The sequence below is a fragment of the Hyperolius riggenbachi genome, chromosome 5 (assembly GCF_040937935.1).
Source record: "Hyperolius riggenbachi isolate aHypRig1 chromosome 5, aHypRig1.pri, whole genome shotgun sequence".
NCBI lineage: Eukaryota > Metazoa > Chordata > Amphibia > Anura > Hyperoliidae > Hyperolius > Hyperolius riggenbachi.
The window spans coordinates 42,203,021-42,220,937 of NC_090650.1; the positions used below are offsets into that span (position 1 = coordinate 42,203,021).

A 17,917-nucleotide genomic window follows, 5' to 3' on the forward strand; every position below is an offset into this window, starting at 1 on the left:
CCAGAGAAGGCTCTCGCCGGCGGGTCGCAATCCTTACGACCGACCAGTGGGGACACCAAGGAGGACCAGGGCTGCGGCGAGCTACTAAGACGGCTGCGAGGGGCTGGAAGAAGCCCGAGGTGAATAAAAAATAAATGAAATATTTTGCCTCGGAAGTCCTTTACAGTGACACTGAAGCAAAAAAAAAAGCAAGATATAATGTTATGAATATTAGTAGCAAAGAAAAGCGTTTCATATTTTTATTTTCAGCTGTATAGCTTTTTTTTAAATATATATAATATTGCATCATTCTGTCTTATTCGGAGTTTACAATAAAACACTCTGTATTTTAACTATAAAACAGAGCAGAGCTAATGACCCTTTGAACTTCCCTGCAATGAAAGCCTATCTGAAGCTGTCTTTCACTGTTTTATTGATATACAAGTGCTTCAGAAAACAGGACTGTCTTCCACCCAAGTTGGTTCCAAGAGCTCAGAGAAGCGCTTTTGCATAGCCTACTGTAGCCAGCCTTAGTTCATCTCTACGACAGCCTCTAATTTAACTACTGGAGTTCCACAACTTCCTGTGAGCCAAACTTCACCTCTCTATGAGAAAGCAGCACCGTGTTTGTCTTCTCTTAGAGCACCAACACCTGGTGACAATGGCAAGGGCTAATCCTTTGAATACAGCAGCTTAGGAGAAGACCAGCGTTGGTTTTAAAGCATTTCAGTTTCCCGTGTGTGCATAAGCAGAAAAAGCAAAAAGTTCAGAAGAAACTTTTCTTATTTCTGCCAAGACGCGAAGAAGTAAGATGCTGAGCAGAGAGAGGGGTGTGGCTCAGCCCCTCCCGTTCTCATTGGCTGTGGATTAGTGCTGGTCCAGCGCTGGGAAGAGCCGGATTGGTTGCTGGAAGCATCGCTCAGTTTCGTGCACCGTTATCTCCCCATATATACCACCCTGTGTGCCCCGACTCCTCTCCTGCTGCTGCACTGTCTGCTCTGGAAGGAGGACCGCTGCAGCCTTGTACTTGAGTCTACATCTCGACTTCCCACCAGGATTAACTTCAGCAACTTTTCACCAAGATGTCTGTGAAGTCCTCATCCTACAAGAGGCTGTTCGGGGGCAACCCCAGGTCCAGCACCTCCAGCAACCGCTATGCCACCTCCAGCAGCAGGTACTCCCTGGGCAGTGCCCTGCGCCCGGGCTCTGGCGGTGGACTGACCAGCAGGACAGTCTACACCACATCTTCCTCCCCATCCATCTACAAGTCCTCCTCAGTCCGGCTGAGGAGCAGCCTCCCCCCAGCCAGGATGCAGGACTCAGTGGACTTCTCCCTGGCCGATGCCATCAACTTGGAGTTCAAAGCCAACAGGACCAACGAGAAGGCTGAGATGCAGGAGCTCAATGACAGGTTCGCCAACTTCATCGACAAGGTCCGCTTCCTGGAGCAGCAGAACAAGATCCTTCTGGCCGAGCTGGAGCAGCTGAAGGGTAAAGGTACCTCTAGGGTTGGGGACCTCTACGAGGAGGAGATGAGGGACCTTCGCAGACAAGTGGACCAGCTCACCAACGAGAAAGCCAGGGTGGAAGTGGACAGAGACAACATGGCTGATGATCTCCAGAGGCTCAGAGAAAAGTAAGTACTTTATGAGTATTTTCCAAAATAATCAATATCCACCCTAAACTGGCAATTTAGTAATGAATGGATGCAAAATCAGCCTGGATTATGGAGTTTCAAGTATGCCACCATTTTTTTCTATGTACAGAAGGATTCGTCTCACGCGTAATATTTCATTCTTTCTAAGGTAGAATGAATGGGCAGGGTTAAACAAGGGGGAGCAGACCCACCCAAAATGGCCACAGTAGAAGAAAGGATTGGGGAACTCAAGTGAAGTTATATCACAAAGGAACTGATGGATCCCCACCTTCTGGCCTCTGCTTTAAAGTTGTAGTAGAAAATGGACTGATAGTCCATAGAGTAAGATAGGTGGCCAACAATGAGAAGATGGGTACTATCAGTTAAAGGACCACTATCTCGAAAAAAAAAGTAGGCAGTTGAAATCTGAAAGAACTGACAGGTTTTGTCCAGTCCATCTCTTCGTGGGGGATTCTCAGGGTTTTCTTTGCTTTCAACAGAATTTCCTGAACAGCAGTTGCAAAGTATAACTGACAAAATAGCATGAAAGTGATTAGGGAGACTGGCTGGTATCTTACTATGTTGGCAGTTAACTGCTGTTCAGCAAATGCTGTTGAAAACAAAGAAAACCAGGAGAATCCCCCGTGAGGAGATGGACTGGCCCAAAACCTGTCAATTCTGTCAGATTTAAACTGCCTACTTTTTTCACGATAGTAGTCCGTTAAGAACGCCAAGAAGAGGAACTTAATTTCTGAGTGGCTGCAGTGAATTTCTACAAGAAACAGAAGGACATAAGCCTAGTACACACTTTCAATGATGATTGATCAATCACTGAACAATTTGACCAACTCCATGTACTATGATGGTCTACCTACACAATCTCATAGTATTCCATATATGTTTACCCCCATACTTCATGGAGGTGGTAAAATTGGTCAGTGATTGGGCAATCATAATTGAAAGTGGCTATAGTCCTTTCCATTCCTTAGTAATTCTTTTTGTCTGAAAATCCAATCGTAATTCTGTCGAAACTAGCTTTAAATTTAATATGCGGTTTATTTTACTGCCTCTGGTGGTTGCTTCCAAACTTTGACCACTCTTGCTTAGTTCTCTCCTTCATAAAAGTTAAAACATAATTTATTCTGCTTTTTGTATGAAATGTTGTGTTTAAATCTACATCAATCAATAACAGATGAGCTTTTATAGTCTTGTTACACAAAATAAAACGTTTTTGTTGCTAAGGGAGACTGCCTCTGTGTCTTTGTCCTAAAGAATGTCCCCTGAGTTTGATTATCATCCCAGAGTGAATTGTTCTAATGCTTTGGCTGTTTCAGCCATCAGTAGCATTCAGTCATACTCTTTGAATGACTTTGTAGAGAAATGCTATCCATGCATAGCCTGAATTTGCTTCTTGAAATCTCCTGCGGTGTACTTTCTGTAAGAAAAAAAAAGATACATTGTTTCCTGTTTTGCAAAAGTTTTGCAGAACTTAAAAGCTCTACAAGAGATGTTGAAATTTCTGTCCCTTCTGCTGAAAAAGCTATAACCGAATCCACAACGGGAACTGAGTTTTCAAACTTTCACTGCTCATAAAAAGAGGAGAAAGTCTTTACTGACAGAAAACGATGTGGGTCAGCCCCCAGCCGTTCATTAGGGTTAATATTTTGGCTTGAAACGAGGGGACAGCTTAATCACCGGCATCTGTATTGCTGGTCCAGCAAGAAAAAGGATAAAACGTCCAGCCATGCAAGATAATATCAGGGCTGGGATCCCGAGAGAGACGGAGGGGGCCAGCCAGAGGCGCTACGCATGCTATCGGTCGGTTTTGGCTATTGAGCTGTCTGGTGTTTTTAGCGCCACGTCTGGATGGGTGTGGCAGGCCATTCAAACTGAACTATGACTATTATGAGGTCTTCACCACAGAACTCTGGAGGAAGTGATCTATAACTCATACTATGTCATGGCTGGACGTACGCCAAAATTCAGAGTTGGCCCCTAACTAAGAGAATCATCACTTTTTTTTGTAGCATTTATTATTTAGAAACCATATTTAGTATATTTACAAATTTTAAACATTTTAGGAAGTCCTCAGATGCCAAAAGTTGCTTCCTGGTTAGGCTTCCTGGTGGTGGTCTACTAAAGCCATTGTGCACCAGTTTGTCCACTCATTATTATCCTTTTATTATCTTAGGTTTTTTTGTGTGCTCTCTGTTATACTGGGAATATTTCCTGCTCACTTCCTTGTCCCCTGACACCCTGATGCTTAGAGTTTAACTTCCTGTTTCCTGTCGCTGGAATAAAATATTCTTCTTGAAATTCCATCATGGAACCAGTGACGCCACCCTTGTCACCTTTTAGTGGGAAAAAGGAGACACCACTTTAGAAAGGAGTAACAGGAAGTTCAGAACCACAGCAAAGCCTAGGGTGTCAGCAGGACGGGAAGTAAGTAGGAATATCCCTAGTGAGGACTTAAAGAGGAACGCCAGTGAACATTTTACTGTTGGCAGGTGATGTAGCTGCTGCATGGTTTTTGGCAGTTGGAAACAGCTGTAAACAGCTATTTCCCACAATGCAGCAAGGTTCACAGACAGGAAACTGCCAAAAGTTCGAACTTTTCTTGTGGGAGGGATTTCTTGTGGGAGGGGTTTCACCACAATATCAGTCATACAGCACCCCCTGATGGTCTGTTTGTGAAAAGGAATAGGTTTCTCTTGTAAAAGGGGGTATCAGCTACTGATTACGATAAAGTTCAATTTTTGGTTGGAGTTTCTCTTTAAGAGGGCTTCTAAACCATTTGCACTGTTCCAGAAAACAAAAAAAAAGTTTGGTTCAAGTTCTACGTTACACCAGCACCACTGTATAGATTTCAGTTGCTTTAGGTATGTTCTCAAATTGCAGTTACAGATTTCCCATGAACCTTTGTATGGTTACTCCTCATTAAGAAGAGCAATTAAAAGGATGCTTAGTGAATACTTCGGGCAACATGGTGGAGTAGTGGATAGCACTCTCACCTTGCAGCTCCGGTTTCTGCATGGAGTTTATATGTTCCTCCCATGTCTGCATGGGTTTCCTCTGGGCACTTAGGTTTCCCCCCACATCCCAAAAACATACAGATAAATTGATTGACTTTTCATTAAAAACATGACCCTAGACTACAATAGACATATGACTATAATAGGAATTAGACTGTGACCTCCTCTAAGGGACAGTGAGTAACAAGAAAGTGCAGGGCTGCAGAAGATGATGTTGCTATATAAATACTACATAATAATAATATTACTTCTGTGCCTCCCAACCACCCATTCAGACAGAAGGTACTGAGCCGAGATTAAACTTTTTGAGGTTGCGAGGCCATTTTGGCAGTGTTCTGTCCAAACCCCACCCACATCCCCATCTAAATGCCTGTTAGCTAGCAGGGGAATCCCACAGGTGGTGGATGTGAAACTGCTCCATTGCTATTTCAATTCAGTCTCAGCCTGCCCTCTATGGGTGGGTGATATTAAGAGAGTGACAGTTGCGACAGTTATGCTGTTGCAGTGATTTATAGAGATGGGAGGGGTCAGATGTTTGTCTGAAATGTGTAAGCTCCACCCACACATGACTCACTGTCCTCCACATGGGTCTTCTTGCTTCCTGGATTGGGTGGAGTACTAATAGGAAAGACTGCATTGGGCCGCATTCATTTCATGGGTATAAGTCAGTTGTATGAATGGCAGTAAAAGCCACCGGGGGTCAGTGCAGCCATATAGATGTATTGCTGCTTTACATTAAAAGGGACAGGCATCTCTGATACGAGTTTGAGGGTGACTACACAGACACAATTTCATTTTCACCTGGAGAACATGTAGATGATGTATGATGTCATTATCTAGGGCAGACTCCCTCCACTAGGGAAGCTCTAGTTTTCCAGATTCTTTTTCTTGATGCCCATGGCAACCAGAATCTCTGCTCCATTCTTCCACTGCTGCAAGTGAAAGTGGGGGTTTAAAGAGGGACTCTACTTTAGTTCAGAAAAAAACTTCAGTCGTTCAGTTCAGCTCTGTAAATTGCAAGGATTCATGGCAAAAAGTATTTTAGATAGATTTCATCAGTGTTACAAAAACAGTGTTACAAAAACATTCCATTCATTCCATTGTGTTTCTAATGCCTGGTACACACCATGCAATTTCCCGTCGGATAGACGGACAAATACTGTAGGACTGATTGACAGACCGATAGGTCTGATCTGATTTCTGATCATTTTTCTGATCGATTTTGTATAAAGTTGATGGGAAAAACGAACGGAAATTGGATCGGAACTGTCAGAAATAATCGTTTTGACCGGTCTATCTAATGGTAAATTGCGTGATGTGTACCAGGCATTAAACATAAACTGAAAAATGGAAGTATTAAAGGACCAATATCACAACAAAAAAGTAGGCAGTTAAAATCTGACAGAACCAACAGGTTTTGGGCCAGTTCATCTCCTCATGGGGGATTCTCATGGGTTTTCTTTGTTTTCAACAGCATTTCCTGAACAGGTGTGTCAAAGACTAGAGATGAGTAGCCATGGGCATCTGGGACATCTGCTTTTCTCCTTCTCTTACAGTTTCAGTAATGCTGAATACTATGCTGTGGTCTTTGCTGTGTTCTTTATCTGACTGTTGTACTAACTGCTGTTTCGTGTTGATTTTTAGGCTGCAAGATGAAATGATTCAGAAAGAAGAGGCGGAAGGCAACCTGCAGTCATTCAGACAGGTTTGTGGCTTAGGAAATGCAATGAGCTGTCAGGAAATCCTTTTCCTGCCCATGTGATCAGGTGTCTTCCTCTGCTACCTCTAGTCACTCTCACAATGAAAAGAAAAAGCTTAGCAGGAATCTGTATCCACCTAGGGAGGGCGAAAGCAGTGGAGTGTTGCGTATGCCAAAAACTGGCTTGTGCAGATTTACTAAGCAGAAACTGGCAGCGGCCAATCACAGCACATGTTCGACGGTGGCTGTGTGGGAATTCGCTATACTGAATCTCCCGGCCATTGGCAGATGCTACACTCACCTGCTCGGTAGCAAACCAAGCCATGGCACCGATGCAATTACAGTGCGCAGATAAGTCACTTTAAAGAGAATCTGTACTCTAAAATTCTTACAATAAAAAGCATACTATTCTATTCATTATGTTCTCCTGGGCCCCTCTGTGCTGTTTCTGACACTCCCTGCTGCAATCCTGGCTTGTAACTGCCAGTTTTAGGCAGTGTTTACAAACAAAAGACATGGCTTCTAACTAGAGTGTTATAGGCTTGAGAGTAGCTCAGTCTCTGACTCATACAGAGCGTGGAGAGGGTGTGTATAGCTTCTGCCAATGACAAGCAGTGCAGCACATTCCACACATTCCAGCCTCAGCCGACAGAGCTGACAGAAGAGAGAAGATTAGATCATATAAGAGAGAAAACACAGCCACTGTGCAACTAGAAAAGGCTGCAGTAACACAGACCACATTAGAACAGGTATAGGAACTTATAGGATAGAAGAAATAAGGCTGAACATTTTGTTACAGAGTCTCTTTAAAGGGGTTCGGTGGACTGGTTAAATAAACAAAAACCGACCCTTACCTGGGGCTTCTATCAACCTCCTGCAGCTGTCATGTCCCACGCCGTCCTCCTACGATCCTCAGTTCCCACATGCGTGGGAGCGAGCACTGTTCGTCTTCTTAAAGGAATAATAGACCGGGGGCGTGGAACCGAGGATCGTAGGAGGACGTCGTGGGACATGACAGCTGCAGGAGGTTGATAGAAGCCCCAGGTAAGTGTTGTTTTTTGTTTATTTAACCAGTCCACAGAACCCCTTTAAACATTTTTATCAGGGAAAATGTTTATAAAACTTGCTTGCAATGTTCATTATTTGTTGGTGCTAAAAATAAAAAAAGGTATTTTTACATAAATGGTTTTGTGTAGTTGGATTCTAATAAAAAGTAGCATTAAAAAAAAAAAAAAAAAACAGCATTCCCCTTCCCCCTTTTTCCCCAAGTCTCATGTGTTTTCCCTGCAGACAATGCCCCCTTGCACACCTTGATGTCACATGATGCATAACATGGGAGGCATGCTGGGGGGAGGGGCAATCGCATCGCAATCGGCGTGAAAATACTGCATGTAACGTATTTACGATTTGTGATAATCGCGTATGTGCTGCAATTGCTGCAGGTTAATTCTTACCTCATTCTTCAGGAGGTGGAGCTAATTAACCCCACACATGTGGGGGGAATCACTTGTGTGCTGTGTTGTGCGGCCCTGCCGCTTTGCCTTAAAGCTGCAGTGGCCCAATTAACTAAAAATGCCCCGGTCCTCAAGTGGTTAATCACCGGGCAGAGGTGGAGGTTAGTGTTAGGCATTCGATAGGGGTAGTGGATACTGTAAGGCATCGGAGTTGGGAAGTTAGTAGACAGTGGACAGAAGGGGATAGAATTAGGCACCGGAAAGGGATAGGTTAGTGTTAGGTGTCTGAGAGGGCAAGGTTAGTGTTACGTTGAGGTGAAAAGAGGTTAATTTTACTGATGGGAGAGCCGGTGCTTGTTGATGATGTAGAGCAGCACAAGTTGTCATTACACTGGCTTTTGTAGTGCCTGACCTCTGTATATTTATCTGGCCTGTGCAGTCGTTGGCAATGTATAGGACACCATACATGCATTTGCAATGTTTCCCTTTTCACTAAAAGGACAACTAAAGTGAGAGGGATATGGAGGCTGCCATATTTATTTCCTTTTAAGCAATACCAGTTGGCTGGCTATCCAGCTGATCCTCTGCCTCTAATACTTTCAGCTATAGACCCTGCTGATCTATTTGACTGCAGTGGTGTCTGAATAACACCAGAAACAAGCATGCAGCTAATCTAGTCAGATCTATATATATATCTTGTCACTAACTGTCCCTCAAAGGAGCTCACAATCTAATCCCTACCATTGCCATATGTCTATATTATGTAGCGTAAGTACTGTAGTCTAGGGCCAATTTTAGGGAGAGCCAATTAACTTATCTGTATGTTTTTGGAATGTGGCAGGAAACCAGAGTGCCCGGTGGAAACCCACACAGACACAGGGAGAACATACAAACTCTTTGCAGCTAGTGCCCTGGCTGGGATTCGAACCAGGGACCCAGCGCTGCAAGGCGAGAGAGCTAACCACTACGCCACCGTGCTGCCCACGGCATGCATGCAGCAGATCAGGTGTTTCTGGCATTATTGTCAGATCTGACAAGATTAGCTGCATGCTTCAGACACTACTGCAGCCAAATAGATCAGCCAGATAGCCAGGCAACTGGCATCGTTTAACTGGAAATAAATATGGCAGCCTCCATATGCCTCTCATTACAGTTGCCCTTTAAACCAGTTGATCAGTTATATAACGTGGGGAGTGTCATAACATACAAGTAATAAAGGATAAAAAGAGAAAAGAAAACTTCGGGGGATTCTTGATTAAAAAGATTTCATTAAAATCGCACTCGGCCTTGATGTGTGAAATCCATTTTCAGCTCTCAGCAGTTACATAACAGTCACAAGTTGTTATTCTGTAGCCTTCAGAGCTGCAGACCCTGAAACATAAGTGCAGGGAGAGTGCACGACCCCCATAACTGTAATTTATGGCTGGCTAAGAGGGACGCACAATAGTGCAGCCACTTGTGAGACTCTCCAATGGATTACAGAGCTCCATCCTGACCCCCACTGCTGTCCCCTCACGAAGGAGGAGCCCTGAACAGATCAGCACTAAGTACCTCAGGCTGCTCAGAGCTCTGCAGAGAGCCAGCCCTGTCCCCATCTGTTTCCTTTCCTGACAAGCACTGCTGCTGCGTTCTCACGCTTTCACTGTGGAATGCACATTTACAGGAGTCACTCCAAATGTGATCGCTGGAAAGAAAGGCTGTCTTTGTGCTGCAGTGGCATCATGTCGCAGGCGTACTGTATATGATGAGGCAAGGAAGATTCTCTAATTAATTAAAGTGACCCCTAAGCAATATAATAATTTAGAGGCTTGCAAGTGCTTCAGGCCAATTTAGTTCTGCACATTTTTTTTGTATTTCTTATTTGTTAGATTTCCTTGCTTCTAATTAGTACTGCTGTAATGTGTATTTATGGCCACTTGTCACTAGGGGGCAGTGTGAGACAATAACAGAGGAGTTCTGCCTTCAGTTTCTGTATTTTCTGCTAGCAGAGAGAGATCAAAGCATTCCAAGGGTTTAGTTCTGCCGACTAAGGTCAAAATCAGTGCTCTTATCTCAAATGAGAACTCTGTTGAAGCTGTGTACTGGGTTAAGAAGGAAGGCGCTGCATCCCATAGACTTCGCTTCCGAAGCCTTATGAGGACTTCCGAATGCTCCGATTTTTGGAAGGAGGACAGCGGGGGAACGAGGAGATGTAGAAAGGAGTGAGAAGGTTATTGTTTTAGGTCTCTTCAGGTTTGCTTTTAGGAAGCAAATAGATATGTCTGATCTTGTACTTTCATTGTATCTACATCCCGTGTTTCCCCTAAAATAAGACATCCCCTGAGAATAAGCCCTAGCAGGAATTCCTAGCATGCTTGAAATATAAGCCCTCCCCTGAAAGTAAGCCCTAGGAGCAGCCCACATGACACCAGCAAGTCACACTCAATACAAGGCCTGGATACAGGAGAGCAGCAGTATAATGTGAGTCCTACAGTCCTGTATATGTGTGTCAGGAAATTTGTGTTGGAGCCAGCCCTCCTGATCGGTCGTGATAAGCAGCAGCAGCACTTCACCTCTTCCCAGGACACACAGCTTATCCTATCATAGCTCTGGGGAGCCTGACAGAGTTCTCTGCCTGCAAGAAATACACTCTTACCCACATGATCAGCAGAATCAATTTATTGTATGTGAGAGCCAATGGGCCATATACAATTCACTTTTTCTCCTGAGCTTTCACCTAGGTGATATTTTTGAACTTGTCAATAAAATGCCTTTTAGGCTACTTGCACACCAAGACGTTGCGTTAGGTGCTACGTTAAGGTCGCATAACGTGCACCTAACACAACGTATGGTGCTGCAAGAGCCGACGGTAGAGTGAGCCGCGTTAGGCGGCTCGATTCCTATAATGTCTCCTAGAGTGGCGCTGATTGGCCAGCGGGTCCACGTGATGCGGAGCGAGACACTCCGCATCACGTGGTCCCGCCGGCCAATCAACGCCCGCCAGTGCAGTGAATATTAAGTAGCCATGTGCGCGGCTACTGTAGCTGGCTCTCCCCGCCTCCTCTCCGCCCCCCACTGCGCATGTGCAAACAGTCTAACGCGGCTATAGCCGCTCCAACGCCGTAGCATGCTGCACTTTGCGGAGAACGTGCAGCGTTACATGTAACGCAACGTGGGCTGTGTGAACAGCCCACTTGTGTTACATTGCTGTGCATTGGGGGAGCGTTACAGGCGCACTAACGTGCGCCTGTAACGTCTTGGTGTGTAAGCAGCCTTAAGCCACCAGCAAGCAAGAAAATGCTCAAAATAATTTGGATATAACTTTTTCACTTACTTTTTGGTACTTTTAAAGTTGAAAAGTGCTGGAAAGTTATTTAAAATTGAGACGAAAAATGATCACCTAGGAGAAAACTCAGGTGAAAAAGAGAATTGCATATGGCTCAATATCTGCAAACCACAAGCTCTGTGCATGCCGCTTGTGTTTCAGCATGGCATGCAATATATACATTTTGTATAGGAAAACTACCAGTGTTTCCCCCCAAAATAAGATATCCCCTGAAAATAAGCCCTAGCACATCTTTTGGAGCAAAAATTAATATAAGACAGTGTCTTATGTTCGGAGAAACACAGTAATTTTACTTCCTGTATTGATGCCAGCGTAGAATTTTCACATCTGACTCTGTTCTTAAAAGAGTTTACTAAGTTAAAGAGGAACTCCAGCCTAAACAAACATACGGTCATTGAGGTACATTAGTTATGTTAATTAAAATAGATAGGTAATATAATCTCTTACCCGCCCTGTTTTAAAAGAACAGGCAAATGTTTGATTTGATGATGACAGCCATCTTTTTGGTTGAAAGGAGGTGACAGGGAGCATGAGACACAGTTCCAACTGTCCTGTGTCCTGAGCACCTCTCCCAGTTGCTAGGCAACATGAATAACAACATAGGAAATCCCATCATGCTCTGCACAGCATCAGGGAAAAAAAGCCCGGGCAGTTTTCTTTGATGGGTGGAGCTTAGGTAAAAATGCAGCTAAAAATGATGCTTTGGTAAGAAAAACAAAGTTCTGATGCTGTGAAACTGTTAAAGAAACACCAAGCCTTTTCAGTTCTGCTGAGTAGATTTTTAGTCCGGAGGTTCACTTTAAAGTAGCACTCCAGGCACAGCGTTAAAATGTAACCTGCGGGGGGAAAGCCTTATGTTTATCTGACCATCCAGTGTCCCTTCGGTATCTGGTCCTCTTCTTTATTGACCCGGACCCTTCCCCAAATGCCAGTGTGTCTGCACGGGACCTTCTTACTGTATGATCTCAAACATGGCCGCCATATCATGCCCTCTCTGGGCACCAGTGCAATGGGATAGTCATGGGAGCTTCCATGATTGGCAGAGTGGTTACCCAATTACCAGTGAGGTTTCCAGAAGCTGCAGGATGGATGCGCCCATAGACTCTCTGTCTGCCGTCTGAGGGAGGCAGTGGCATTCGAGGAGAAGGTGGGACTAAATCATACATGCCACTCTCCGGCCTGCGGGTCAAAGCAGCCGGCTTTAGTCCTGCCCGAATAGACATCGGATCCTGTGGGACTTCAGCACACTTTAAGGGCTTGATTCTCTAAAGCGTGATAACTGCTGTGATAGCAGTTATCTCGTTTTAGAGAATTGAGCCTTTAGTATGCCAACCAATAGCAACACACTCTCCGTTCTCCTAGTATACCAACCAATAGTCTCCGTTTTCTGTTGGTGTCGCTATCTCCATGGGCGTATCCACACATGCACTGTCTCCACCACTGCTCAACCTTGTAGTGCTGGGCACCACGGCAGCATCACTGTTCCCATGGCAACAGAACTTAAGAGCCGACTGCTGCATGTCATGCAGTGGCCCGACTTCTATGTTCTGTTGCCCTGGGAACAGTGATTCTCAGTGGCGACCAGAACAGGGGTTGAGCAAAGGTGGGACAGTGCGTGTGTGCTGGGCTACGTTAGTGGGACAGTGAGTGCCAGTGCAATGGTGGTGAGGGGGAGGTGGGCCTCACCCATTAGCAGCACCTGCTTCCACTCGAGGCAACCAGGAAGGGACCTGACTCGGAGTGCCCCGGCTCTGCATTTCACATACTGTGTGTGGCAATGTGCATTGTTTAAAATTAAATATGTCAGCCTTCATTATCCCTCTCACTTCAGGTTCCCTTTAACACTGGGCCCTGGAGTTCTGTAGTAAGTTAGTAAAAGCCGACATGGATTAACCCAATACAACCTGAAATCAATGCCTAGCAACACCAACCAAGAGACCATGACTTGGGATTGGTGGACTGAAGCTACAGCTTATGACTGCCTTCTGCATTGCATACAGTCACAGTTTCCTTAGTGTTTATACAGGGGCTGGTTTCTTCTTAATTACATCATCGTCATCACGGGGGAACCGCAGTTTATGTGGATGAGAAAAAAAATCTATAAAGTTGTGCAATCTGGCGATAGCTGATGTGGCAGCTGGGCCCACCCTGCGCAGCTGCTCCTTAACCCTCTCTGACGTCCTCCAATGCTCAAATTACTTTCCCAGCAGTACTTTGTGATACAGAAGCCTGTATATTTATCTACCGTCACCGTCTGCCTCTGGGCCGAAGACCAGATACTCTGCTAAGGCTACGGAAACTGTTCACATGATTACCGGAACGCACAAATTCAGCCAGAGTTCTTAAATTGTGCACAAAAAAAGTTTTAAGAAAAGTGATTTATCTATTCATTTATTTTACATAATAAGAGCAATACTTGCTGCAGCAGTACAGAGATACGTATCCTCTCCTCAGTAACCTCTGTAAAGTCAACAGCACTGCCTGAATGCTTGACCTTGTTGTGTCCAGCTGTTGTGTGTAAACAAACTCCTGGCAGCCATAGAGGCAGCAATAACCCTTTCGTGTCTGTAGCACATGAATAAGGGTGGCCAGTGAGATGCTAATGAGAGCTGATGCAAATTTACACAGCTGGGAAATGGACTATCTGCGGTGTTTACAGTGAAATCCCCAAAAATGGTCCAACCCTGTTTAAGGGCCACTAGACATCAAGGAACAGTATAATGGAGGGAGGAGGCCACTAGACACCAGGGAACTGTATAGGGGAGGGAGGGAAGACTACTAGACACCAGGGAACTGTTTTTTTGGGGGGGGCACTAGACACCAGGGAATTGTATAATAGGGGAGGGGCACCAATTAACTGTATAGGGGGGCACAAGACACCAGAGAGCTGTATAAGAAGGGGGAGGGGGGCACTAGACACCAGGGAATGTGTAGGGAAAGGAAGGGGGGCCAGAAGATACCAAGGAACTTTATTAGGTATGGAGGTGGTAACTAGACATTTGAGGTTGGCACTCGACTTGGCCCAAGTGTTACAATTTTGGCCCATTTTGTATTTGAGTCTGACACCCCGATCTAATCCAATCCCTCCATACAGGGCACAAAGATTTTGAATAGATTCCAGTATGAAATGTGCTTAAATGTAACTGCACTATTGCATTCTTCAATGCAGTGCAACACTATGGGCCATTGTTCTATCTATCGATTAAAAACTAGTCTTTCGATCGGGCCGCCATGGTGGGGCATCGATTTCTAGCAGTTTTGATCAAATGATTGTATCAGCCGGATAGCAACGATAAAAAGCAACCAGGGTATAATCAACATTCTGTTTTCTATTAGATTAGACTTTTCCTTTAACATCACCCACACCCAGCAGGGCTAATTAAAACCTCAAGTAAACAAGTCAGAAGTGTAAGATAAAAATAAACGAGGAAACAGTGGAAGAAGGATGTTTATTACATTCTGTGTTTGATTACAAGTGAATCTAGCCCCGGGGTATTGTCACTATCAGCTCTTGAAGCTCCTAAAGCTCCTAAGTGGGCAGCACGGTGGTGTAGTGGTTAGCACTCTTGCCTTGCAGTGCTGGGTCTCAGGTTTGAATCCCAGCTAGGGCCCTATCTGCATGAAGTTTGTATGTTTTCACTGTGTCTGCATGAGTTTCTTCTGGGCTCTCCAGTTTCCTCCCACATCCCAAAAACATACAGATAAGTTCATTGGCTTCCCCCTAAATTGGCCCTAGACCAGGCATGGGCAAAACTTGGCCCTCCAGCTGTTAAGGAACTACAAGTCCCACAATGCATTGCAGGAGTCTTGACAGCCACAGTCATGACTCATAAAGGCAAATGCATTGTGGGATTTGTAGTTCCGTAACAGCTGGAGGGCTGAGTTTGCCCGTGCCTGCCATAGACTATGATACATACACTGCACGATACATACATATGACATGGTAGGGATTAGATTGTGAGCCCCTCTGAGGGACAGTTAAGTGACAAGACAATATACTCTGTACAGCACTGCGGAAGATGTCGGCACTATACTGGCTTCCTTTCCCTCAAGAAATTGAGCTCAGTCCACAAAAGGGATATAAGACTACAACTATGGTAGGGATTAGATTGTGACTTGTGACCTGCTTTAAAGAGGAACTGTTGTCAAAACAACATAATGAGTACATTTTTTTTATTGCAATATTTATAAATTATTTAGGAAGTATTTGCCCATCTTTCCTCTCCCTGATTTACTTTCTGAAATTTATCACAGACGGCAACATTTTTTGTACTGGCAGGTGAGCTCTACGGAATGTTAGTTTACTGATAGTTTTAAAGCCAGTAGAGAGGATCTCTCGGAATACTCTGGGGAGGAGAATTCAGCATAATAAACAGCCTAGGCTAAGTCCCAGTGGCAGGGTGGGCCTATATACCAATATACAGCTAAATATTGATATAGGAAGTGTTTCTGATACTGAAACCAGGATAATGTAAAAGTGAGCATGCTGAATAATTTACTGCATTCTACTATATGTCACTACAGGGCCTCTTTACTGCATTCTACTATATGTCACTACAGGGCCTCTTTACTGCATTCTACTATATGTCACCACAGGGCCTCTTTACTGCATTCTACTATATGTCACTACAGGGCCTCTTTACTGCATTCTACTATATGTCACCACAGGGCCTCTTTACTGCATTCTACTATATGTCACCACAGAGCCTCTTTACTGCATTCTACTATATGTCACCACAGGGCCTCTTTACTGCATTTTACTATATGTCACTACAGGGCCTCTTTAACGTCTAGGCAATATACGGAAAAATACTGCACTTGAATTTGCTATTTAAAGTGACACTAAAGCGAAAACAAGTATTATATAATGAACAGTATGTGTAGTACGGAAAATTAATAGAACATTAGTAGAAAAGAAAAGAGTCTCCTATTTTTATTTTCCGTTGTTTGGCTTTTTTCAATAACATTGCATCATTCTGTCATATATGCAATTTACAAACCACACTCACACTGTATTTTAAACTATGAAACAGAGCAGAGATAATGACCCTTTGAACTTTCTTGCAGTAAAATCTTAGTTGAGTTTGTCTATCACTTTCTTTGATGTATGAGTGCTTCAGAAAACAGCACTATAGCTGACCCAAGTTGGGTTAGAGAACTTAGAGAAGCTCTTTTGCATAGATAAGACGTTTCTTAGCTCTTCCCGTACTGGAAACAACATGAGACTCTTTTCTTAGCTACTAATGCTAAACTGTGTATTAGCTATACTACACATACAATTCATTTTATCATAAGTTTATTTTCACTTCAGATATCCTTTAAAACATTAGTAACTGCCCCCCTATTTAGCTAAAGTAGAGCAGGTAAAGTACAATGTACTGTATATATGCAGCAAGGCCCTCACTTTGTAATTTCTTGGCAGGGGCAAACCCAGAATTTTCAAGGGGGAATTCCTGAAAGGTCTCCCTCGGCCTTGCACAATACAGTATAATCATATGGTAGGACAATATGCTGGGTACACATAATGCAATTTTCCGTCCGACTGACAGGATCTGACAATTTTTTCTGCTCCCGATCGACAACGGGATGGATCAGGAGCAGTTTGGATACAGATAATAAGAGGACAGCTGACATTGCTAATGAAGGGGAAAGTGAAGCATTCACACAGCAGGGCACAGGGCTGTGCTCATACCTGACTCTAATGCTTCATACACACTTGAGATAAAAGTCTTTGGAAAAGGCAAGATCACAGACCAATTTTACCCCCTTCCATGTAGTATGAGAGCCATACTCTACACAGTCTATTCTATGGAGCTGCACTCCCCATCAGATAAAATCTTTGCAAGATGCTGCACACAAAGATGCCCGTACACACTCAAAAGATCATTATCTGCAAAAGATCTGTTCCTGCAAAAGATCCGTTCCTGCAAATTGCATTCATAGTCTATGAGATCTGCAGATCATCATACACACCTTGTTTAACCACTTTACCCCCACGCGTACGGATTTCTCCGCCCCTTTTTTACCTCCTAAAAAACCAGGGACGGAGAAATCCGTACCTTCCGCGCTACCGCCGCTGTCCGCGCTCCCGCCGCTCGTGCGCGCGCACCCGCCACTCGTGCACGCCGCCGCCCGCTCGCCCGGAGATCAATGAACGGGAAAATCCATTCCCGTTCGTTGATCTAGCCCCCGCAATGATCTGCTGCTTCTTTCAGAAACAGCGCGATCATTGTGCGTCTCCCAGCCTCCTACTGCTTCCTGTAAGCGTCCTTCCGGACGCTTACAGGTCGCATGTAAACAAACACTCTGTGGCCATCTTGTGGCCAAATAGTAAACTACACCCTAAAAGCATTTTACATATACAAACATTACATTTACACAATAAATTAACTCATTACCTCCCACACTCCCCAATTTTTTTTTTTTTTTTTGTAATTAAAAAAAAAAAAAATACAATAAAAAAAAAACATAAATAGTTACCGTAGGGACTGAACTTTTTAAATATTTATGTCAAGAGGGTATAACACTGTTACTTTATAAACTGCGGGCTTGTAATTAGGGATGGATGCAAAACTGAAAAAAATGCACCTTTATTTCCAAATAAAATATTGTCGCCAAACATTGTGATAGGGACATAATTTAAATGGTTTTATAACCGGGACAAATGGGTTAATACATTTCATGGGTTTTAATTACAGTAGCATGCTTTATTTAAAAACTATAATGGCCGAAAACTGAAAAATAATAATTTTTTCCCACATTTTTTCCTATTTCCCCATTAAAACACATTTA

General features: G+C 43.9%; 1 protein-coding gene across 1 annotated transcript in view; it reads left to right on the top strand.

The window, feature by feature from the left end:
- Nucleotides 1–948: 948 nt before the first annotated feature.
- Nucleotides 949–17,917, top strand: part of VIM (vimentin) — a 31,766-nt gene continuing 14,797 nt past the window's right edge. The window contains exons 1-2 of the mRNA XM_068235556.1: nt 949–1,615; nt 6,292–6,352. Of these exons, the coding sequence (XP_068091657.1) occupies nt 1,062–1,615; nt 6,292–6,352 (615 nt within the window). The 5' untranslated portion in view covers nt 949–1,061. The remainder of the gene's footprint in view (nt 1,616–6,291; nt 6,353–17,917) is intronic.